The 25579-nt window shown below is 48.2% G+C and overlaps 2 protein-coding genes, 1 long non-coding RNA gene and 1 pseudogene across 8 annotated transcripts; 1 reads left to right on the top strand and 3 right to left on the bottom strand.

Moving 5' to 3' along the window:
* Nucleotides 1-262: 262 nt before the first annotated feature.
* On the bottom strand, nt 263-3023 carry LOC120690090 (annotated as a pseudogene).
* Nucleotides 3024-3034: 11 nt separating this feature from the next.
* On the top strand, nt 3035-7376 carry LOC120690093. Of its 6 annotated transcripts, XR_005681570.1 has the most exons (6): nt 3035-3941; nt 4049-4190; nt 4409-4551; nt 4626-4723; nt 5449-5508; nt 6179-7348. It is a non-coding gene; the product is annotated as an uncharacterized LOC120690093 (long non-coding RNA). The 6 variants fall into 6 exon arrangements; XR_005681573.1 differs by lacking the exon at nt 4409-4551; XR_005681568.1 differs by having other exon boundaries at nt 4049-4723.
* Nucleotides 7377-9283: 1907 nt separating this feature from the next.
* Nucleotides 9284-15267, bottom strand: LOC120690089 (transcriptional adapter ADA2-like). The gene is made up of 12 exons (XM_039972606.1): nt 14922-15267; nt 14594-14837; nt 13931-13996; nt 13733-13858; nt 13578-13653; nt 12643-12709; nt 12498-12556; nt 12323-12388; nt 11668-11890; nt 11202-11412; nt 10020-10319; nt 9284-9878 (listed from the first exon to the last, which is right to left on the bottom strand). The coding sequence occupies exons 1-12, from the start codon at nt 14972-14974 to the stop codon at nt 9672-9674; spliced, it is 1698 nt and encodes a 565-aa protein (XP_039828540.1). The 5' UTR covers nt 14975-15267; the 3' UTR covers nt 9284-9671.
* A 1576-nt stretch (nt 15268-16843) lies between these two features.
* On the bottom strand, nt 16844-19554 carry LOC120690088. Its single transcript, XM_039972605.1, has 4 exons — nt 18636-19554; nt 18462-18550; nt 17576-17725; nt 16844-17479 (listed from the first exon to the last, which is right to left on the bottom strand). The coding sequence occupies exons 1-4, from the start codon at nt 19369-19371 to the stop codon at nt 17231-17233; spliced, it is 1224 nt and encodes a 407-aa protein (XP_039828539.1). The 5' UTR covers nt 19372-19554; the 3' UTR covers nt 16844-17230.
* Nucleotides 19555-25579: the final 6025 nt, after the last annotated feature.

The following is a 25579-nucleotide window of genomic DNA, read 5'->3' as shown; positions in this document are numbered from 1 at the left end:
GATACGAGCTCTTCGCTAGCGTTCTTTGCGTCGTGCAGCGGGAATCACCCGCCGGCCGGCCGTTTGGATGTTTCTCGCCGCCGGCCGGACTCGTTGATTCGATCCCCCGCGAGCGACTGCAGATGACCCGGCAGCGTGCGCAACTCGCGGCCGGACTCGTTTTGGTCAATGCATCACTACAAAATAGAAGAACCTGCTGCGCCTTAAATTATTCTCAACGACCATGAGCTGCACATTGGGGTAGATAACCTCATCCTCACTCTTAAAAACTATGCATGCATTGACCAAGTAAACGTAGGAACAGATCGAACTCATTGAGCACACGTGACAAATCAAGGTTAAGAAACACGAACCTGTTCATTCCTAAAAGTTCGAGGGAGAATCTAAAACGTCAGCAACTTACATTAGTTCTAAAGAAAGATGCTAGAGCGTCAAATAGCTCCAGGACCAAATTATTTGGATCGCTGTTCCTCTCAGAGACGCGCGCAACCGTGTTTTCCAGCAAACCGGGTCTGCTACGAGCCTAAGACGCCTTGGCGAGGTCGAAGACAGCGATGAATGGCATCAGGACGGACCCTATCCAGAGCTTCCCATCCTTCTCCTCCACCTCGCTCACGGCTCTCACCACCTCCCCCTTGGTGTCCTCCAAGATGTCGAGCACCTCGCCCTCGGGGCTGTACTTGATGATCACCGCGTGGAGCTTGCCGCCAATCTGCATCAGGTAGTGGAACTTGGCGGGGATCGGGAGGCTGAGAAAGAACTTCCTCATCTTGACATGGCGGCTCATGAGCCGGGCGTACAGGCTGCGCCGACAGTGGATCACAACCCAGAACTCGCCCTTGTCGTTGGTCCGCACATTGTCTGGGAATCCAGGCAAGATGGCAAAAAGATCAACGGTTCCTGCCTTCTCACCTTTCAACCAGTATCTGCTCAACCTGCCTCCACAAGAACACAAACATTGAGTGCCTGATATGAAGTTGAAGAAAGCTTAGACAAAATATGAGAAAGCGAGTACATACCTGCCACGCGATCCTTCACAGAAGACAAAGAATGAGCCATGCTTGCTCATGGACACACCATTGGGAAATTGGATGTTGCGATGCAGTACTGTCGTTTCCTTTGTCTGCGGGTTATATTTCAAAAGCCTCCCAGAGGGATCTCCAGAGAAAACCAACTGCATGAAATTCCTGCAAATGAATGACCACGCTTACTGGTAAGTCACAAAACAGACTTCAATAAACAGGTTTTGCAAGATCCAAGGTGATACAGACATTGTATGCTCCCCCAATATAACAATGGAAAACAGAGTAGCGCCTTAAGACACACTGAAACAGGCGAGTGTTACATCAAAGTGGAACGGTTGGAACACCTTAATACGCAATAAAACAGGTAAAAGTTACATATGAGTAGGACTGTCATCCCCAAAGAAGCAATTGATCCAAGTGTAAGATGGTCAACCCTGAAGAAGCAATTGATGCAATTTTTTGTTTACTGTTGGAATAGATCTAACCCAAGAAGCAGTGAAGCACACCACCTGACAAATCTGGATCCAGAAACTCGAGCTGTTCATTCCTAGAAGTTCGAAGGAGAATCTAAAACATCAGCAACTTACATTGCTACTAAAAGAAGCTGGAGCGCCAAACAGCTCCAGGTTGCTCCAAGACCAAATTATGTGGACTACCGATACTCTCAGAGACGTGTGCAACAGTGTGTTTTCCAGCAAACCGGGTAAGCTAAGACGCCTTGGTGAGGTCAGATGAACAGCATCAGGACAGACCATCTCCAGAGGTTCCCATCCTTCTCCTCCACCTCACTGACGGCTCTCACCAAGAAGCAATTGATCCATTTTTCTGTTTTATATTGCTTACTAAAGTTTCCTCGTTGTTTTGTAGGAAAGCATGTGATTGTGCTTGCGCATACTTACGGGAAACAATGTTGTGATCAAGGGATCAAACAGATCATAGCATAGTGTCTACTGCCCTATCAATTAATAGTAGTCAAGATAAACAAGTATACTAACCCAAGTTGACCTTAGTGTTTCCGATTACCAAGTAATAATTCAGGTCTACTGAGCCCCAGGTTGAAATAAAGTGTTCAGCCAACCAACCAACTACAACCAACCAACCAATCAACACGGTGAGATGAAAATGAAACAACAGCTACGCGAAGCAGAGGAGAGGGCAGGGCATCACGCACGGACCGTCTCTGGTAGTGGATGCTGGAGTCAGTGAAGTAGACGTTGCCGTCCTCGTCGAGGTCGAGATCGTTGGTGAAGTTGAAGCGCACGCCCTCGGCCTCCGTCGCCAGCGGCGTGGCCAGCCCGCCCTCGGGGCCGACCTTGAGCAAGCCGAAGTAGGCGTCGGCGATGTAGAGGTCCCCGGTCCTCTTATCGAACCGGAGCCCGAGCGGGCGGCCGCAGATGTGCTCGTTGGGGAGGTACTCCATGGGCGACGCCTTGGGCCCGCCGCAGAGCTCCTGCGTCCAGCGCGGGGAGACCGTCGCGAAGGGCGCCCACCGCTCGCCGTCCCAGAAGACGACCCGCCCGTCGGCGACGCCCGTGTACGGCCCGCGCCCCCGCGGGTCGAAGGCGACGCTCTCGGGCCCCTGCACCTCGCCGCGGAACCGCACCTCCGCGCCGCGGAGCCGCTCGCGGGCGTCCGCGTGCGGCGGCATCTCGGCGGGCTCGGGGAGTTCGACGAAGTGCGCCTCGAAGCCCGGGAAGTCCACCATGCTGCCCGTCCGCAGCGGGTCCGGCAGAATGCCGCCAGCGCGGCCACCAGCAGCGCCGCGGCCACCAGCCCCGGCGACGCCATCTCCGCTCCCCCCGCGCCTCCTCGCTCGCTCGCTCGCGCCGCGGAGGCGTCCCCTGGGTTTCTCCGCCGCGCGCAGCTCGGACGCCCCGCCCCCGCAGTGGTCGAGGTGGGAGAGTGTGGAGTGGTGGTGGCTGGTGGGTCGAGGGGGCCTCGGGTCATCACTTCGTCGCGCCGAGGCTGCCGGGGCCTTTGTATATCTCGCCGTGGAAACAGCGCCGCGCGGCCAGCAAAGGTCACAGCCCGTGCGCTCCACACATTTCTATATATGATTCGAGCGGGACTCCGTGAGCAATGAGAGTGGCAACGTCAGCGAAAATTCTACCGTTCCTCTGATTTCTAACCGAGGGTGAAGATCGGTTCTCACCGTGGCAATTATAGCGCCGTCTTCCTCGTCGAGGCGTTCACACCGGCGCAGGAGCTGCTCAACTCAACTGCTTTTTTTCTCGTGTTCACACCGTCCTCTGCGCGCGCGATGACCTGTGAACGCCAGATCTGCGCGGCTTTTTTCTAGATGGTTCTCGTCGGGCTATTCGTGCTCGCGAGATCCGCGCGGCGGCGGCAGGGCGGAGGCGCCTCGCGCGGCGTCCGGGCCGCGGTGGAGGCGGAGGCGGTGCGGCGGCGACGGAACTCCCCATCCTCCTCCCTCCATCTCGGCGCGTGTGCGGCAGTGCGGCGGCGGCAGAGCACAACAACCGTGGCGGTGCGGAGGCGAGCGAATCCAGGTGCTGCCGGCCCTCCGACCCCTCCCTCCCTCTCCCTCTCCCTCTCCTTCTCCTCCCCTGCTCCCCATCATCCTCCCTCCCACTCCCTCGACGGCGGGGCATAGGGCCATGGCGGCAGCGGAAGGCGAAGGCCCGCGCGGGGCCATGGCGGTGGCAGCCAGATCCACGGGGGTCCTCGCTCCTCCTTCCTCGCCGGGGGATCGAGCGGCGGGCACGACGAGCTGCTGCAGCAGCCCGGATCCGCAGGCCCTCGGCCTCAGCTTCCCGCAACGGACTGTCGCCGCCCCTGCGTGCCGCCGTCTTCCTCTGGGCGCCGCCATCTCTCTCTCTCTCCCCCCCCCCTGTGCCGCGCGACGAGTGGGCGGCGGCCGGGCTCCTGCCCGAACGAGCTGCACAACTACAACAGGTATGCCCCGTCTGCATACTACCCATCCCCAATCAGCAGCCTCTCCTTGCTACCAATGAACGGATTTGCTCGTTCTTCCTCCAAGCTAATTCTGGGTCAAAATTCAGATCTTTTGCATTTCCTCCCCAATGCAAAAACGGCCAGTACAACAAAAACAACGACAGTGCAGGAAGGGGTGTGGATTGAACTCCATCGATGGAGCCACGGAGGCAACCGGTCATCAGTCATTCGCCAAACGCATTGCAGAAGGTAATTAATTAGCCAATTGGTCTTTGTATATGATGTTCGTCTATTAAGTATGTGTGAAACTATTAGTACCTGATTCCAACACCTGTAAAGCATGATAAAGTTTTCCTAAATTTTGTGCCGGTCTACTTGATTATATAATACATGTTTGCTATACATGTGACGAAATCTACAAAATAAACTTCAAATGTTGGCTTAAATGTTGCTCATTCTAATGGCAGGCTTTTATAGATGATAGTAAAGATCTAACAGAAATGGAAATATCCATGGACAGTTTAATATATGCAGAGGTGCTGAAGTTTGCTAACTTTGAATTTCGTTTGTCATTATTCCCTGATCCTGATGTAATTTAAGGCTCAGCCAGGTCTGCATTTTTCATCCCTCATTTGTTGGTTTGGTGAAAATAGTGTATGCACTTAACTAAGTCCATTTTTGAAGAAACAAAACCAGGGGGTTCAGGCTCTGGTGCACCATCAGAGAAGCATGACTGGGGACGGCCTCCCAGCTCTGGGAAGATGCAACAGTTAGCTTCTTTGGTGAGTTCCCACTGCCTTGCAATTTCACTTTGATATCCTGTACTTTATCGTAATTATGTATAGGGTTCAATCTATATAACAGTGTAACTTTATGATGCCCTGAACTTCTTGTATGATAGCATTGCTTGTTGGGTATGAATATGCTCTGGCCGCCTACTGTGTTTTCTTGAATCCATCCACACTGCATATTGTGCTATTAAGAGAACCTGGGACTTCACCTATACATTTTTTCCTTACAAATGTAGGATTATGAATAAATTGGAGGTTCTTGAATTGACTGGTGGCTCAGTCATGTTAAGCAAGTACTATATCTCTTTTGCTTCCTGGACTGTTCCCATGACAAAAATGAAAGAAGTGGACACTTTGCCTTACTAGCTTTAATTTTTTTTTGCAACCCCTTACTTTGTACAGAGAGGCTTAACAGATATCAGATTAATCCCTTGTATTTGTACCTTTTATGGTTTTTTAACCAATATATCTCCTGTATGCGCTGTCCCCCACTTACCTAATTAAGTCATCATTGTTTAGTTAGCCTTGCTCAGCAGTTTGTCCAACTGTCGTTGCCTTTTTTTATTAAGATAGTTTAATATATTAGATTTTAATTTGGGAACAAGGCATCCATCTATATTTCACCTGTTTGTTGTTGTTAATACATGTAAACAATGTTCTTATTCCTAGATTCTTGCTGGTTCTTTAAATAGCTGTATTTTCTTATTTTCCACTAGGTTCCAATTGCTGAAACAATCTCATTTTAGTTGGCTTCCAGCTCTTCATAAATTGTTAAGGTACCTTATTCTAATTGTTTATTACCTGCTATTTCAGTGTTGCCTTGCTGACGTAATTAGCTATAAAGGGAGCTACAAAACTATTCTTGACTATATATTTTCCTATACGCGTTGTTAGCTATTATTGGTATAGCACATTAATATTATTCTTGGCATATGTTTGTTTTTCCCCCTTTTTCAGTAACTGTTTTAGATCGTTGCCTACACGTAAATGATAGTTGAGATTTGGCCAATTGGCCTGTTGCATTTGGATTCCAACGTTTTAAATCATTTGCAACTTGGCTTCATGAGTTGTACTAGCAGTGAAATGCAGAGTTAGGTAATATTATGCAAATATTTGTTTTATTTCTTCCACTAACAGAGATGCATGGAGCAGTATGCTGAGTTCTTTTCGCAAGTTGTTGCTGTTCAAAAGTATGAAATAATCTCTTATGAATGATTTGATGATTTTATTTGTTTAGATGAGTACCTGTTCATAATCTAGATATGCATGATTACAGTAAGCTTACAATCTGAAAATGTTTTTTTCTTGACAAACTACCTTTGTTCGGATTCTTTAGATGAACCAATGGAGCATGCTTATACATTAGAATAATTGATAACTCGCCAGCATTAGGGGCTACTTTTATTTTTTTGTGCTCTACCTGAACAATTTTTCTCATCTTAACAGTTGCAAAACATCCTAGAGAAATATCAGATCTAGTGACATCAGTCTTCACTGCTTGAAATTCTTTCACCCAAGACTCCGAGAGATACTGATCATGTTTGCGAATTCAAATTTGGTGCTAGATGCAGACCTGGTTTTGTTTTGTTGCTTCTTACTGCCTGATATTCATTCACCTGAAAGATACTGATCAGGTTTGCCAATAGAATTTTTATGCTAATTGCTGACCTAATTTGATTTGATTGCCTGATAAAAGTTAATATACTTGGATCAATATACTTTGCATTCAAATTGTTCTGATTGCCTCGAGTACTGTCTACCATATAAATCTTTGATTACTGAAGTTGGGGATGATAGAATTGTATTATGTGGTGTAGAATTATAGCTACCACAGCTGGAGTTAGTCACACATCTCGGCATTGTTAATTCTTTTGGAGCGCTGCAGAGTAATCCTTAATCTTTGCCTATGAACGATCATCTTTGCAAGCTGTTCTATTCTTGTAATGTGTTTACAGTTTTAGTTTAGCAGATTACAGTCATTATGTGTTGGTTGTCTGCATATTGTATACCAAGTTATTGTATTATTTGTTTTTCTAGGTAAACCACCCTTTTTTTCTCTTTGCAAAAATGCTTCATTATAGTGATCTAAAGTTGAGTACTTGGTTAATCACATGAACTCCGTGTGTTAGTACTCTATGATTCAATTTCATTTTCAGAATGTTGGTATGGTACATGCTTAACTAACAAAATGTTTTGTTACCATGGCAACAAGCATTTGTCCTTTGTGCCAAACAAGCAATGAAAGTTTCATATTGTCCTTATTGAATTGTGTTGTTTCGGTCGATATTAATCTTTTGGTCGATTTATGAGTACTGGAAATAATCTTTTCATCTTTGTAGGCGAAAATAATCAACCATGGTGTTTGCCCGGTGCATAGAGTTAAATGACATGCATATAGCCCCTACAATACAATGGCGTGGACTCTTAGACACAACTTGAGATATAATTTCTAAATTTAAATGTAACTATCAAACATTCTGCACCTCTCTTGTTTTATTATCAAGGGATCAGGCAATGACTCCTATGTATCAAAGCCATTTGCCCATTTGTGTTTTGTTTCCTGAGAAGGATTCATGTGTATAATGATTCTAAGTTTTGGTGTGCGCTTGGGAGTTCTATTGTACGCACACTACTACCCTAAGTATATCTGGGCTACATCTACTATTTGGGATGTTTCCACGGAATGAGGCCAGTTATGATCTTATTAGGTTACACTAAAAAATTAGAAATGTCTAAAACTTTAAGTCCGACCTTCCTTTTTCCATTTGCTCATCAGATCTTATAAAGTGTATATACTACTTTTAATTTCTCCCTGTACTTCAAAACATCTACTATACCATATCATGATAATTACCACTAAGATGACAAATGAATTATGCGCGCGCAACGCGCGCGCAATCCACTAGTGCCAACTACCCCCGCGGATCCGGGATCCCTCACATGATCCCGTCCTCCGCCGGCACCTGTCTGGGGTCTCCCTGCCCGGCTGCACGTTACTGCCGTTCACCAATCAAGAGAGCTTCGTGCAAAATGGGTTGTTTGCACAATTATTTACTTTGTTTTTTTTATAAAAAGTGCGTATGGTTATCTTTTGAGCGACCACGAGATAACGGAGATTAGGTTATGAATAAAAAGTGCGTATGAATAGTTTTAAGATGTTTGCTTATATAAACAACCAAACGTGTAATAGGTGTGGCTGAACCGTAGCATTTCAGCCGAGATTTTTTTTATAAAAAAAACACAAGCTCCACGAAGTAGGCCCCGTTTAGTTAACAAAAATTTTCATCCAAAAACTTTTGCCTCCCCCTCTGAACACAGCCATGGAGCATTAAATGTAATTAAAAAATAAAATTAATTGCACAATTTAGATGTACACGACGAGACGAATTTTTTGAGTTTAATTAGTGCATGATTAGTCATAAGTACTACAGCAACTCACATGTGCTAATGATGCGGTCAAATGTCAAAAGATCCGTCTCGCGGTTTCCAAGTAAGTTCTGAAATTAGTTTTTTAAGCTAGAAAGCTGTCCACATGATTTGTTAGAAATTTATTATTTTTATATCTCGCAAACGAAGTCGATTTGGACAAGATATTTTAGAAGGTTGTGTATCATCATATCATCTACATATGTGATTTTTTTATGAATTTAGACGACTTTTTTATCGTAGTTTGCACGGATTTTCACGAAAGTTGTGGTTTCCACCAGATATGTTCTCTTTTTAATTAGTATCCAAAAATTCCTCTCGACATCTGGTCAAATATTCGATGTGACACTCAAAAATTTTCATTTCACCAACTAAACACACCCTCAACAGTACAGTCGGCTAGAACAGTGCCAGGTTCGGTAACCAAAACTTCGTACTCCCTCCGTTCAAAATAAGTAGACTTAAGTTTGAGATGGGGAGATTAATATTGTTGAAAAATTACATATATATCTCTATAAAGATGTAATCGTTGCACTTTGCGAGAAGAGAAAGCAGAAAAGACAACTAGAATTAGGCTGTCTCAAATCTAAGATGCATTTATGTTGCGATAAATTTTGAACTTCAAAATTACACTTATTATGAAGGAGGGAGTACAGTTTAAAAGAGGAGCTGGGTCCCTTTCTGTTCAGCTGCAATGTCAGAGCGAAGCGGTAAGTGCACCTGAAAACTTTCGCACCAAAGAAATTTCTCGCGAAAAGAGAATTTTTTATACGTGGAGTATTAAACAAAGTCTGTTTGCAAAATTTTTTTACAGATAAATGTAATTTTACGAGCGAATCTAATGAGCCTAATTAATTTATAATTAGATATAATAATACTACAATAATCATGCTCTAATCCTTTTCTAATTGTATGGTCAAAGACCTCATCAGCTACAGTACCCATGGTTGTGGAGGTGATTTTGTAATAAAACTTCATTTAATACCTCTAATTAGTGGTCAAAGTGGCGAAATTTTTTTGCGAAAATTTTCTCACCCACAACCAAACACGTCTCTCAAGAGCTAGCTGAAGGCTCTGCTATTAACTGACCCAACAAGCATTACACAGATGCAAAGCATCCCGATAGACACAACAAATACGCTGCAAGATGAATTGTAATAATCCATGTCTGATTGGTACAATGGCATAAAATAGGGCAGGAAATGTTACATACATGATGATACATAAACTCAGGCCCTATACCTACAACAAGGCACTAGCACATCCTCAACAGTACACTCAACAATGGCAACTACCCTCTGCAATGGCAACTCATACTACACATTATCGGCCGCACCATAATTTTACAATTTGGCTGGAATGCCTTATTGTGCTTCAGACAATGGACACGAATTTCAGTTTTAACTATGGTAGATTCAATTACAGCCTCCACCTTAAGCTATGGTTGCAAAGGGCAAAACTAAGACTTGATTTGTTGGCAAGTCACATCAGGCAGGCTGCTCAACAGCATAAGCTAGACAGTTGGAGCCTCCTCATGGTTACCAAGCTTTTTCGTTACCATATCATAAACCGTATCTACTTTGCTAGGATCAACCTTAAATAAGACACGGGCATCTTCTTTCTTGAGGCCATTATCTTTAAATATCTCCTGCATTAGCACCTCCTGCATTCTCAGGTAATGACTTGGTAGCAATCGGTTCTGACAACATAGCAGCTTTTCCTGAAATAAAATGAGTGGATCATATTCTTAATGTAACACACAGACAAAAAAAAAGAGAGTATGAACAAGGCTAGAATACTAGTGTGCACAAATGACGGCGCAGGTCACCGAACAGGGCACTTGGATTTGAAATGAACTTACACTAGCGCTTAAAAGCTCTGCCCCAGGAAGACCAACTATATCCCAGTCATCCCATTGCTTAACACTTGCAAGTCCAGTGGTTTTAGGAGAATCTAAGCCAGTGCCACCTTTCTTTGGATCCAAATTCCCATCAGATTCAATTTTCATAGGTCGATTCATCTTTTGTACTGATTTATTATTTGGAATAAGCTGGCCACTTTCCTTAGATTTTTGGGAATTTAACTCGTATTCCCTTTTCCTCTTTTGCTCTATGTGTATCTTTGCTTCAGCCAATGTACAGCATCCAGCAGAACGACATTCCTGAGAGTCAACAAAATAAAAATTAACAATTACATTTATATATTTGCACAACAGAAAATATGGATGCTAGACACACACACACACGCACGCAGGTAGTTAATCCTCTACATATGATCAGTGGGAATGTCAAGAACAAGATTGATCAGTAGCACAATTCATTCTATTGAATGTTTTCCAGGAAACGAAAAGGAAGCTTCATATGTGAAACCTAATACAAAAAATTGTACTCAAGACTGTACTATGCAAGAACTCAAGCACAACTTCCATGATGAGTTAACAAACATGTAATGTCAGTCCACTAAGATATTATAAGGTTCCCCTCACAGGAACATCCAGAAATGTAGAGTAGTCCATAAGAATAAGAAAAACAGATAATTGGCTGGGCAAATGGGTGGGTTGCGTGTACGAGTGGGAATACAAGAGATGGACAAAGAAACTTGCGAAGTTGTGATGTTGCAACATGTGCAGACCTTACATCCATCTATGTAAATAAGGAATGATTCAAAAAGTTTGAATTTAAAATCCTGTTGTATCTTTCTTTTGTTTAATGGAAAAGGGGACTGCAGTGTTAGTATAATATTCTCCTGTATGAGGCTGTGTTTTAGCTCATTGCACATTCCTACTCCTACATCCTAATTCCTAAGAACAAATAGGAATTTGTATAAGATTAGTTCTCAGCCAACAGTTTCAGTCACATTGAATTATTTGTTTATTTGCATAATTGCATGTAAGTTTTATCCACAATCACTTTTCAGTTTCATGTAGCCCAAACAGTTCTAGCAAATCAATAGTGAAACTTTAACTGCAATATTTCTATAATAAGAATAAAAAACAATTGTTGTAATCGATTTAGTAAGAGAGCGCAATGAACAAAAATAATACCTGAAGCTCTTGAATTCTCCTCCGAATTTTTCGCTCCTCAATGACACTCCTAACAAGGGCTTCATGTTCCTCCTTGGAAAGAAAACGCATAAATACCTTATAGCGATGATAAACTTCCTTGTCTTCATTTGTAAGATCTTTCTCCAAGGGATTAGGGAATAATAAATTTCTTTCCAATATGAACTCTTTTCTCCTTTTTCTTTCATCAAGCCTACAAAAGCAACAGTTACACATCACTATTAAACAATATAATAATTGAAAATCAACATGCAAACATTCCTACTTCAACTATTAACTCAGCAACTGAAGCATTGTCAACATAAAATTCATCTCAATACTAAGTATTGCAAACTTAGGCAATAAACACAGGACAAAATCAGACAACTAAGCTGCTAAAAGTTACTGCAATAATATTAGCATGTTTCCGGTTAATATGAACACAAAAATTGTCCCACATTAAACGAACCTGGACAAGTAAATACGCAGCACACGCAGTTTCAGTTCACGATCAGTTTCAGAATCAGTTTCTTTAAATTCCATCTCAGCAAGCGCTTGTTCAGCATCATTATCATACTCTGGGTCAAACTCATGTCTCTTTGAATTGTATCCACTCAATTCAGTCAATGAAGGGCCTTCATCTGCAGAATATCTGGGCTTCTTCACACCAACACTTCTATCAACATGACCATCTGACACATAGAAATTAAATATACCAAGGCTCAACATGTCATTTAGGCAGTAATAATTAGGAAAAAATCCAACAACCTTAATTGAAAAAGGATATATGTTTCTCCATTACATACAATGCCATAAAGAGATCATCCATTTCCATTTCATTTCTTATATCTTTCCAACAAAACCCCCTTTAATTAAAGAAAAGGATATAGCACTACTCATTTTTGAGCATTTCAATCTTAAGAATGTGGCATTCTTGATGAAACAGATCTAAAGTCTAAAAAGTGTATAATAATTGTTTTGTTTCAATTTTATTTTTCCATTCATCACTGAGAACAGCAAACTGGTGTCGCTAACTTGTTATTGACATAAGGGCACTAATAGAGCCTGGATGCTGAGTAAACTTAAAAACTACAAAATAACAGTGATGTATTTATCTATCATACCTTCAACTTTTGATACGTTAGAACTATCTTTAACCTGTCCAGCATTTGAAGCTTTTTTATTTGCACCTGCAGTAGATCAACCAGAATTAGCACAATATGATAGCATCTCTTGACATAGACCAAAGAAGCACTACTACAGGATTGGTTGGTCTAAGTAGTCATTCCCAATACATACCACCAGCCATGTGCGAAGGGGATCGACCTGCTGGACCATCTCCAAGTGCCTCTTCCAACCTATGCAAGAAAACTAGCTGGTAACAAGCCTCTTTGAAGCTTATGTGACATATTCAATATGTATTCATAGATAAATAATGGCATACTTGACCCTGGAGGGAGAAAATGGAGATTCAGCCTTAGGGGTCAGTTCACCGGGTAACAGCGAAGTCCCTATATGAGCAAAGAAGAAAGATGAGATATAAAGACAAGCCAAATATAGTAATATATCATCTTTCTAATATCTACTGACTGTTGTTATTCTTCTTTTCAGAATTGAAATATGACAGGACAGCAGTTAGAAAGTACCCACCATTCCAAATATCGGAATCATTAGAGTTTACAGACATAAAAAACTTACAGCAGCAGTGTCGTTCAATTTTTCTTATCCAATTATCAGCTCGTGCATATGTGCAGAACAGCAGATCCTTGTGTTCATGCCTGTGCATACAGGCAGAGAAGCTGCTGCTACTGCTAATGGCATTGGGTGTAATGAGCATGCTATTATCTGTGCATACTGTCATTCTTCTTTCTATTAAATCCACAGCATGCAAAATTAAGGTATGTGGATATGAAATTAAAACGGGACTTTTTGTTTTCCTTCAAAAAAAAAGTCATATATCCATTTGAAAGTACCTTTATGGCACTAGTTGGATGGATAGCCCAGTAACAAACATCCTATAATGGGGTTAAGACCACATATACAAAGGAATCTAGTTAGTTATAAGATTTTGTACAAATTACAGTTTGATTCTAGTGTCATCTCTCCAGAAAAGATATAACTTCAACTAAATACCATATCCAAAGTAGAAGTGCTTTTGCAAAACCACCACAATGGCAAACACAGCCTCAATCAATATATCAAGATATGAAGACAAATAGCAAGTGACCAAACACATGTTAAACTATACATGACTAGGTAGCAACCATGAACCAAACCCGATGACTGAATAGCACCGTGAAGTCAAGTCTTCACTCTTAAGGTGCTCAAAAAAAAATGTATTGACTGTTTCAATCACCTAGCAAAACAATCTTGGCTCACCTTTTTTACTCTCACCCTGCACTTTAGCCATAGCAAGAAGTTCCTTCCTGTTCTTGCCATTAACATGAGACATATCCTACAAGCATCAGGTAGCATTGAGTTAAGAAGTGCCAACTCATTTATTGCACATATAAACAGGTTGAGAAAATAGTTACCGGGAGGGGATAACAAGGTGAGTTCATATATGCTGTTGTATAATGATCAATGCACTGTAATTTTGACTTGGTACCAACATGCTCTGCAACTTCAAGCCAGTTTCCCAGACCATACATTTCGATTCCCTTCAATCATGACAGATAAACAATCAAAACACAATGCCAGGAAGTAAATGTACCAAACAGGTTCAACATTACCTCAAGAAGCAGGATTTCTTCATCTGCATTCCAATCTGGGCAAATAAGTGGGAAAGACAGGTTGTCCTGTTGCAAAATATCATTCAAATCAAGACATCATCAGGAATAACAACCTCCACAGAATACAACACTAAGTATTTAAGCACTCACATAGATATTAGTTAAGATTGTCATGTTAGCTACTGGGTTTAGAAAAGGTTGAAGTGCTACTAATGTAATTTGGCTAAGCAATGATGAAGACATGAGTATAAGACACTTCGGGTAAGAAAGGTCAGAAGAGTGAGATTAACTGGGTTAACTAAGAATAAGAACCAGTGTATACTTCAGCAAGCAAGCGCAAAAGGCTGAATGTTTGTGTCAGTGAAGCCTTGGGTGCTATACTTTTCTACTTTATTTCATTTTGCCTTTGGTCACTATTGGTTCTGAACTTTTGATTTTAACTGGTAACAGCTCTCAGCTCACCAGCTCAAAAGTAAACAAACAATCAACGATGAAGCTGAAGCCTGTATGTGCCCTCACAGCGCTAGCATTAACTAGGCTATTACAAACTACAACTGAGTTCAGAGGCTGGCAAATCAAATAAGCATTGTACCGCGAAAGTTAGTGGAGTGCTACAGAGTACAGAAAACATAAGTCAAGCAAAGACAGCCATGACCCACTAACCATGACCCTGTAAGGATGGTTGCTCCGGTGTGGGGTGACTTCAGCGCCAACGGAGAAGCACTCGACGCAGAGATCGAAGTCAGGGCACTTGGAGCATTTGATCCGTATCTTCCCGGAAATGTCCTTATTACAGTAGTTGCAGTGGTACAGCGCCTTCTTGCCCCCTCCCTCGCCTGCTCCTCCCATGGCCGCGGAAATGGTGTCAGTCGCATCCCCGCTCGACGATACCCTCCTCCGCTTCGACCTGCAACCAGCACCAGATCATCCCTCCGCGCGCGCGAGCTAGCAGAACGAAATCGCAAATCGGGGAGGGAGGAACGTGCCGAACCTGTGGCCGGTGTCGTCGTCGCCTGAATTCGGCACCCCGCGGGACCGCCCCATCGTGCGCCCAAACCCTAGTGCAAACCCTCGAAACCCTAACCCTAGGGAACGCGCCGGTTCGTTATGCCGCCGCTGCTAATCGCATCGGGCGGAATTGGGGTCGGATTAGGAGGGGTGATAACGACGAAGGAGGGTCAATTGGAGTTGGGGATTTTCGGGAGATCTGGGCATGGGTTTAGGATTGGGGATTTTTTTTTTCCCTTTTGAGATGTTGGATTGGGGGGGATTCGGGGGATCGAGGTGTCGCGGAGAAGACGACCATCGACGGAGGGGATGAAGAGGTCAGTCGGTCCAGGTTGGCAGGTTGACAGTTAGACTCGAGCTGTATTTGGTGATCTTAGATCCGAACCGTCCATTGCTTCATCCTACGGCTCTCACCGTCTGGGACTACGGTTTTTAGTTAAGCTCCAACTCTATGGAAAAGCTCATGCTAAAATGGTTTTGCTCAAGGAAAAACATAATTCAGAAATCTCTTCTGTCAAAACATGATTCAGCGAGAGAGTTGTCGTGCCAGCTCAACAACTTCCCGATCAAGTACCTCGGCGCGCCCCTGTCCACCAAATGTCCAAATCCCTGCCGAAGTCTGCAATCTGGCCGGTCATCAAGAAGCTGACGCCATTGCTTGGGTCTCTCATGAACAAAAGCGGCCACCTCGTCGTTGTCAAGCCTCAGCAGTTCCCATCTATCTATTGATGGCCAACAACCTGCCGTTGTGGGCTATTGAGGAAATTTGGGCGGCATTGGACATTTCGGTGTAGTTAGAGGTTCAGGCTTTCTTTCGTGCTTCTGCCTGTCGTGCTTGGCGATGGGACATCGATTCGCTTCTGGTAGGATAGCTGGTTGGAGGGAGATCTCATCCCCGACATCGCACCAAACCTGCTTGAGCTCATACGAGCAAGGGCCCAGAACTCTCGCATGATGGCTCAGGCACTTGCCGACCAGCGCTGGGTTCGGGACATCACCGTAGCGTGGACTGAGCCGGCTCTACAAGAGTATCACATACTCTGGAAACGCCTTTATATTTGGAGGTGGGACAACCGATGGTCACTACTCTGCTCGCTCGCCATATGGCGCCTTCCATCTCGGTGCGGCATCCATCCCAGGAGCCAAGCTTGTCTAGAAGTTCTGGGCTCCGTCTAAGGTGAAGCTCTTCCTCTGGCGGGCAGTTCTAGGCTAGCTTTAGACCGCGGAACAGCGGTTTAGGCATGAGCTGCAAGCCGACGCGATGGGCAAGCTCTGCGATTAGGAAGACAAAACTTGTGATAACCTTCTCATCCGCTGCTCCTTTTCGGGGCAAATCTGGTAGGAGATCCTGTGGAAGGTCGGCTTCCAAGACATCACACCACAAGCGCGCACGTCACTCCTGGGCTGGTGGATACACCTTCGCTTGCAGCTTTAGAAAGGGCAAGTGGGAAGGTTTCGACTCTCTCTTCGCCTTGATTGCTTGACAGATGTGGAAAGAGCACCATGCATGGACCTTCCGTCATGACGCTCTGTAGCCTTTAGTCTCGTTTGTGAGTAGTAGCCTTTAGTCTCTCTTTCCCTTCCCTAGGTTGTTTTGCTTTGTGTAATATAGCCTTTTGGGTTGGCACGGCTTGCTGTGCGTGATTGTAATTCTCAAAATTATTTTCTTCTTAATGTAATGATGCACAACCCTCCTGCTTATTCGAGAAAAAAATAGGATATAGAAATCAGGTCAAGTAAACATTTAGGGGTTACATTCGTAAGAGTAAAAGCTAACAAATGTCACTAGCAAACATTTTGCTTCTAGAAGAACGCCCCAGGAAAAAAGTTACTAATTCAAAATATTTCAAAAATTAGATATCCGTGGACAAACCACCATCAACACAAAAAAGGTTTATTTCTCCAATAAAAAAAGAAAGGTTTATATTATACCAGTTTCAACAATTTCACAAGCAAAAACCAAGTTGCACCTTACAAATCACATATTACCTACATCGATTGGCGAATGCAATCCAGCTATGTGCTACACTCTGACAACATCTGCTACACTTTGACAACATTATGCATATGCTATATCATTACCACACAGCTAAGCCAATAAGCCAAAGGTAGCAATCCAAACGACTGTGCACCATCTTCAAAAGAAAAAGAATTTGCACATGCATCTAACCATGACAATGCAGAGTCAAACTGGCACTGTAAATAACTGGGCAAGTAAGAACACAACATAACAAAACAAACCAAGATTGCATTCACCAAACCAGTATCCATGGACCATAGAAGTCCACATGCTTATAAATAATTCACATAGCAGAGGGCCAGAGGCCATAGGCTGCCTGTACTGGCACGTTCATGACAATGACAAACTTCAAACAGGTTCTGATAGATCTTGTCTTGGTCAGATTTGTATACTCTTCGTTTGCTGCTGGTGCCTGAGGTAGGCTTGTGATGATCAGAGCTCTTCGACATTGGCTTGCCAAAAGAATTGTGAGAGCGGTCTGCTCTTGCCTTGCTGCTGCTGCAATGAGAACCATTGGATTCCTGGCAAGTACATGATATACATGACAAAAGATGTTATTCTGGATCTCTTTGCTTTGGTTTGAGGTCAACATAAAAATGATAGGAGAAGAAATTCACCTTTGTGAAATGGGAAGAAGACTGGAATTGTGCAGATACATCGGATTTGCTCTTGACAATGCAGGGGGTCAGGCAAGGATTGAGATCCTTGCTGAACATTTCATCTGGGCTACCATAGTTTGGCGTCTCAGCTTCTCCGATGCTGCACTCCTGTGTTAGACATCAAAGAGCAAGAATTGATCATTAGTAAAGTGAAGTAAATCCTGTTTGTGATGACAACTAGGCACTCATTAACGTGAAACACAATCAGCGTATATTTTTATTGTGCAAAGGAAGACTGTGCAGGTTTCTCTTTTTTTTTTGCAGCAATAATAGAACTATAGAAGAGTATGAACCTATGTTTTTCTTAAATAAAGATGAAAGAACTAGGAGCTGAAACCAATCAAACGAATTCCGAATGTGCACAGCTTGTCTATTGCATCATCATTGGCATTTGAACAATAATAGGCGTACTTTTTTCACTATACACAGCGTGTCAGCGCCTATCTAATGTGTTAAGTAGCCATTTTCTGGACACAAAGCAATTATATAGAAAAATAATAATTATCAATGCAGCAATGCAAATAGCTGCTCTCGTCAGGAAGCGCAGAATGCAGGTTGAAAATAATATCAACAAAGTAATGCACCGATTCCCCACCTTACTTTGCCCAACTTACAGATTAATTGGTAATCAAGCATATTGCTAGGATAATCAGGCCGCATGGGAGACAACTTTTCTTTTGAAGTAAACTTGGGAGACAACTCAATAAGGTCAAATTTTGCAAACAATGTATCAACAATGCAATCATGTCATGCCATGTCAATTTAATGTATCAACATTGCAATCATGTCATGCCATGTCAATTTCAATGTAAGAACAAACAAATAGTGCAGCAGTCGAGCACACCAGAGAAAAAGCTGTCTCCTCGTTAAACCCCGGCGTCCTAGGGGAAGAGCAGTATCCATCATCGTCAAAACCCGCCCTTGCCGAGTGTTCTCGGCCTTAACCTGCACAGAATGAAACAGCAGGCAGCGAGAGCATTAGAAATCGACCACCTAGGCGCAAACGCCAAGAACACACGGCGAGATCGTGACAGAGAGCGTGCCTGGGCGAGCTCCTGTGCGAGGCACTGGATCTGGCTGGTGAGCGTGGAGATCTCGTCCCGGAGGCGGCGGTCCGGCTCCGGCTCCGGCTCCGGGAAAAGGACGGCGTCTTTAAGCGTCCTGATCTCCTCCCGCTGCCGCAGGCAGAGGTCCTTGAGCCGCTCCACCTCCCGGTCCTTGTTCTCGAGCTGCAGGCGGAGCGCGGCGATCTCATCCTCCTGCGCCTGGCTCTGCGCCAGGAGCTCCCGCTCGCTGCGCAGCACCATGGCGAGCGTCCGCGTGTTGGCGTTGTTGCCGCCGTTCTTGACGTCCGTCAGGGCCTTCGTCTTCTTGGCCGCCGCCGCATCGGCGGACGAGCCTTTCTGGAAAAGCTTCCGAGACAGCCCCGGCAGCTTCCCGCCGCCGTTGGTCTTCGCCGCGGCGGCGACGGCGGCAGGAGGGACCGGGAGGCGGGCCTTGGCGGAAGGCGGTTTTTTGTCCATGGAGATGAGCCGCCGCAGCACGGAGCCCAGGTTGCCCTGGTGGTGGGGCTGCGGCAAGCCGCCGGCGCCCCGCAGGTCGCGGCCGGATCTCCCCGCGACCACCAGCGCGCGGCTGCTGCTGCTGCTCCCGTGCGCTCCTCCCGGTGTCGGCGCGGAAGGCGCCGCCGCGCGGCGCGGCGACGGGGACGGCGAGTCGTAGGCCGCGTAGCGCGAGGCCGCGGACGCCTTCATCGCTGCCTGCGGACGGTGGAGGCCGGAGGGACAGGGGAGAGGATGGTAGGGAATGGGGAGCGGCCGGCGGCGTTCGAAATTCAAATGCCCTCCTCCCCTTCCGTGGCCTGCCGATGCGGCAATGGGGTAGGATGCCGGGCCTGCTCGACCCCTCGGTGTCCGCCGCTGACGACGCCTTTGTTTCGGAAAGGCTTTTGCTGCACGCCGAGTAGGCCTTCTCTCTCTCTCTCTTTTTTGAACGAGCAGGGCCTTCGCAAGTCTCTTTTTTCGCGACCGTGTCTTCTCTCTCTTTTTTTTTGAACGAGCAGGGCCTTCGAAGTCTTTTTTTTCGCGACCGTGTCTGAGCACGTATTTCATTAAAAAGAAAACAGTTTACAGACAATTTTTGATATGGCCAAACAAAATTTGACCAACACAAGATCACAAAAGACTAAAAACAGAGAAAAAACTGAAAAAACACAGACAAACACCCGACGGACGACAACCACAACAGACACGCAGCAGCAGAAACACGATGGAGGAGAACACCTCCAACCCTACATCCCTAACCGAGGCCGACCCAGCACCAATCAACAACTGAACCTACAAAAGAAACTACATCGCCAAAGGTGCGAAGATCTACAACACAAACAAGGTGGCAAAGCATCCAACCGACCAACCAACAGCGGCGGCAAATCATCCGCCCGAAGAGACATCCAACCAACGACGACGGCGTCAAAGCATCCACCAGAGCAGAACAGCGGTAAAGTAACCGCCAACCGACGACCAACGCGACCTGGACGATGAAGAGGAACAAAGCAAAGGCAGGCGCAGAAGCGGATCCTCTCTGAGAAGAGCAATCGACCGTCACCGGTAAGAGCTTCCAAGACAACGCCTCCAGCGAGGGAGCGACGCAAATGGCGCCGTCGTCGTCCGACCAACATGGTCTAGGTTTTCACATAGAGAGCTCACCGAAGAGGTAGGCATAGGGGAAAGAGTGGCGCCTTCAACAAGGTAAGCGACACCCTCAAGCGCCGCCGTCACCGGCCCGCAAACGGACCAAGGCTTTCTCCTTCACCCTAATCCCAACCCAAATCTGATGACAGCATACGCCCCTTCCAAGCCACAAGAGGCGGCGGCGACGCGACCAGGAGCCCCAGCCACCCAAGGCAGCGGCGGGAGAGGAGGGCAGCCCTGGGCGAGCGGCGCCGCGGACAGACGAAGCGGCGGCGGCGGCCACGAGCCCCCGGCCACGAGGCGGCTGCGGCCACGAGCCCCTGGCCACGAGGCGGCGGCGGCGACCCCGCCACGCCCCCCCGGCCACCCGAGGAGGCGGCGGCGGCGCGGCCACGGGCTCCCGGCCACTCGAGGGGGCGGCGGCGGCGCAGCCTCGGGCCCCCGGCCACGAGGCGGCGACGACGATGCAGCCACGCCCCCCGGCCACGAAGCAGCGGCAGCGGCGGCGTAGCCACACCCTCCAGGCCACTCGATGCGACGGCGGCGCGGTCACGAGCCCCGGCCACAAGGCGGCAGCGGCGGCGAGGCCAGGGGCCTCCTGCCACGAGGCGGTGGCGACGGCGCAACCACGGCCCCCCGGCCACCCGAGCCGGCGGCAGGGGCGCGCCCCCACCCGAGCCCGACGATGGATCCGACTAAGGGGGGCCCAGATCCAGCGAGGAGGAGGCCGTATCCGGCCCCGGCAGCCGGTGGCGACGACAAAGGGCAAAGGTCTTTAGGGCGGGAGGAGGAAGGAGGAGGGAGAGAGAGGAGAGGGCATGGGAGCGCGGCGGAGCCAACTTCGGCTCGGCCACGGGCCGCCACCGCCACCCGGACGGTTGCCGCCGGCGGTGGCGGCCACCGGAGGCGGGCCGGGGTGGGGCGGTGGGCGGCGGCGCGCGGCACCCCCTGAGTCGCCAAACGGGAGCAACGGGGGGGGGGGGAGCTGCTCTAATGGCCTTCACAAGTCTCAAGAGAGCGTTTCAAAGTTTCGAACCGGGGATCTAGCGCCAACCACGCAAATTCCTCGTCCCCGTTTCACTGAGACTGGCCCGGCCCAGTCGAGGGCCGTTGAAGGCTTTTGGAAGCTTTACCGGGTTGTACTTCTTAATCGGCACACTTAATTTGATCGGTACTCGCGGGTGTTTGTTTCCGCTTTTAATTCGATTTTGGATGGAAAAAAATAAAAAATCCCACCTAAACAGTCTGCTTAAGTTCGATTCTATGGGTCGCCGATTTCCACGAAAGCTCAAGAACAACGTGCAGGCCGACTCCCCCCATAAGCATCACAATACTCGCGTACCTGGTAAGCGGAAGGATTTTTCCCCGACTGCCCCTCTCCCAGATACCCCTTCTCCCCCGACGAAACTAACTACTTCTCCGAAAGCAACGTCAACAACTTATGCAAGAAAACTCCTCCTTTCGTAACTACTTTTTGGTCGAGGACTTCTTCCTACCAAACTGCTTTTGCCCTGCTCAAATAGGATATGCTCTAAGTCCCTATACTTTTCTATAATGACTGCAACGATTTTCTCCATTTTGCGAATTCCTATTTTGTTTGGATGCAGGTTTTGTTGGGTTGACCTAACTACCCGATACCCAAAAAATAAAAAATGGTGTAATTGCCCTATAGAGCCGACCCATTTTTTAGGAAAAAGTCCATTTTTGACCCCTCAACTTTTGGGTTTGTCCAATTTTAACCCCCAACTACAAAACTGGTGTCGGTACCCTGTAACAGGGATACCCACTCTTATTGCGGGAAGGCAGGACCCGCGTAGTTATCCGTAACTGCGCACAAAGGACGGAGTAGCCAGGCCCCACGGGTCAGGCTCTTTCCTCACCAAGCCAATGGTCCCGGACCCGTCCTCCGCCGGGGTATGGGTCCGGAGACGCCACATGTCCCTAAGGAAGGGAAACTCCGAGCTGACAGCCGAGGCCTCGGACCCCCCATAGGGGTCCGGTACCTCCTGCCTCCATCCGGACCTCCCTTACCGCGTGGAGGTCCGGAGCCGCCACGTGGCCCGGAGGTACAGGCGCGGACTCGTGTGCAAGTCTTCCGCTGGAAGACTTGCGCACCCACCGCATTTAATGCAGATAGTTGAGGCGTGCTCTGTCGCCACAGCACGCGGGACAACCTTTGTCAGGCCTCACTGTGCACCGCGTATTACCAAGGTACACAGTGTAGCCGCCTGTGCCGCACCCGCGCAGAGCCCGTCTGCCGCATTAATTGGATACGACGGCACGACACTTTTCCATCATGCCTCCTACGCCGCAAGCTACGCGGCCCGTTCAGCTACGTGGCAGGCAACGCCGCTAGCTATGCCTGGCGCCGCTCCGACAAGACAGCGCCTGGACACGCCGGACGGAGGATTCCGGGAGCAGGCAATGGAATCCAGAAGAGGGATCTCCTTCGCCTGCGACGCCATGATTTTGAACAGTACGTTAACTTGTACTGCATCGTTGGGCCCACCTGTCGGGGGTCCCAACGGCCATGTACGCGCCCCTTTGAGATATAAAAGGGGGGCGCTCGCTGTACAGGGGGCTCTCCAGACACACACAAGCTCTCGCGAACTCTCTCGAGGCAAGGCAATACAACACACAGTGGACATAGGGTATTACGCTCCGGCGGCCCGAACCACTCTAATCCCGCTGTGTTCATCGTGTTCTTGAGCGAGATCGAACTAGGACTAGCTAACCCCTGAGTACACACCCTCTGGGCTTAGGCGGGTGCCTTCCGCCACCCGGCTGTGGTTTGCAGCACCATGACATTTGGCGCGCCAGGTAGGGGACTAGTTGGTCGCAGTTCATCTCTTCCCCATCTCCATGGTTCGTGTGGACGATGTGGAGATGACGGAGGTTGTGGCGTCCTCCACGCCACGCGCCTCTCGAGTCCCTGCACCAGGGGCAACTGTGCCTGTGGGGTAGGCACCGTCGGCGGCAGCGCGCGCTGCTCGATGGCAAGGGACAGGGCGGCCGTCACGGGCCCCCTCGCAGGCTGCGAGCGGCGGAGCGCTGGCGGTGGCTAGGGAGTTGTTTCGCAACCCTCCGGCTGCTGCAGCCTCGCCAGACGCCCTGAGGTAGTGGCGGGACGACGTTGACCGTCTCCTCCATCTGGCTCAGGCCTCCCCCAGTTCTGCAAGGACTGGGCAACGACCTCCACCTGGCAATGCGGTGGTCCCCTACCACCAGCGCCAGGGCGGTGCGTCGGCATCTGTGCGCTCCCCCACCGTGAGGGGTGCACGGACAGAAGACTTGCGGGCGGAGCTCAACCGCCGGCGTAGGGCTGGAAAAAAAGCTCGTTAAGCTGGCTCGGTGGCTCGTTTCAAAATTGCTCCGATTACGTTCGTTCTTTTTTTTAAAATAAAGATTAGTTGATTTGGAACAAAAGTCATTTTTGGCAGGCTCGGCTCGGCTCGTTATGCTCGATTTGAAGTTGCATACCAGACAACGCGGGAGACTATAATAAATACGAATATATTGATTTCGAAGAAAGCTCGAAAAAAGTCGAGGCTCGGCTCGATTCCACCCCTACGCCGGCGCGCGGGAGAGGATGCCCGCATCTCCGTCGAGAGGGCGCGAGAGCGCCGCCTCAACATTGAGGGACGCAACCTCAACGCCGACTTGGACGTGGCAGCACCTAAGCCTCCAGTGAACGCCCGGATACAGGCATGCGCCTCGGTGGCTGGGGTGGGCTGTGCTGCGCTGGCAGAGCACCTCCGCGCGGTGGCATGGCCGTCCAAGTTCCGCCCGCACCTGCCGGAGAAGTACGACGGTACCACTAACCCGTCGGAATTCCTGCAGGTGTACGTTACCGCCATCACAGCAGCTGGTGGTAATGACGCCGTCATGGTAAGCTACTTTCATGTAGCCTTGTCTGGGCCAGCCCGGACTTGGCTCATGAATCTCACACCTGGGACGATCCAGTCCTGGGAGGAGCTTTGTGCGAGGTTCACAGCGAACTTCGCCAGTGCATACCAGCAGCATGGTGTGGAGGCACACCTTCACGCCGTGAGGCAAAAACCCGGAGAAACACTCCGGGCCTTCATCTCACGCTTCACCAAGGTATGGGGTACCATTCCTCGTATCTCCGATGCATCTATTAACACTGCTTTCCGCCAGGGAGTACGTGACGAGAAGATGCTCGAGAAGCTGGCGACGCACGAGGTGGAAAGCGTTACTACGCTTTTCCCCCTGGCAGACAAGTGTGCCAGGGCCGCTGAGGGTCGTGCATGGCACTCAGCCCCCCAAGACGGAGACACCAAGGCTGGTGGCTCCGGTGCAACCACTCAGGGCGGTGGCAAGAAGAAGAAGAACAAGAACCGGAGTCGCGGGGAGCCGCATTCTGGTGGACCAGTCGTTGCAGCAGCAGCACCAGCGGCGGCGCCGGCGGCTGCAGCAGCGGCCGGGGGCCAGAATGCACATGGCAAGCGCCCTCGCCCGCAAGGTGGAAGCGGAGGTTCATGCCCAGTGCATCCCACCGCTCGCCACAGCACCGCTGACTGTCGCGAGATCCAGAAGCTCGCGAAGCGGGTCAGTGGGCGGCGTGAGCAGTCCTCCAAGGACGGATCACCCCCTCCTCGCCAGCGGCCTGATAAGGAGAAGGCCTCCGACAGCGGAGCCGCTGCTGGGGAGAAGGAGCTGGGGTACCAGTCCCCCGCTCGGGAGCTGAAGGGCGTCTACCACGACGACGACTCCGATTCCGACAACGGCGACCGCCGCAAGAAGCTGTACGTAATGTATGGCGGGAGCTGGGAGCTTGTCTCCCGGCGAGACGTGAAGACCCTTCGTCGGGAGGTCCTTTCGGTGAAGCCAGGGGTCCCGAAGGCGGCGCCGCACCAGAGGTGGATGAACACCACCATCTCTTTCGGGCCATCCGACTGCCCGGAGAATATGGCTGGGGCTGGTGTACTACCTCTAGTCACCGCCCCTGTCATATCCAACGTGAGGCTCTATCACGTGCTCATCGATGGGGGGGCTGGCCTCAACATCATCAGCTATGTAGTGTTCAAGCAGCTGCAGATCCCGGAGTCCAAGCTAACTCCCTCTCGCCCATTCTCCGGAGTGGGCCCACATCCAGTGTTCCCTCTGGGGAGCATCACACTGCCGGTCACATTCGGGACCGAGAACTTCCGCACAGAGAGCGTTCTGTTCGATGTTGCGGAGGTGAACCTCCCGTTCAATGCCATTATTGGCTGGCCGGCACTCTACCGCTTCATGGCCATTACTCATTACG

Source organism: Panicum virgatum, chromosome 9N (genome assembly GCF_016808335.1).
Source record: "Panicum virgatum strain AP13 chromosome 9N, P.virgatum_v5, whole genome shotgun sequence".
Classification (NCBI taxonomy): Eukaryota; Viridiplantae; Streptophyta; class Magnoliopsida; order Poales; family Poaceae; genus Panicum; species Panicum virgatum.
This window is presented reverse-complemented; position numbering and strand designations above follow the sequence as displayed.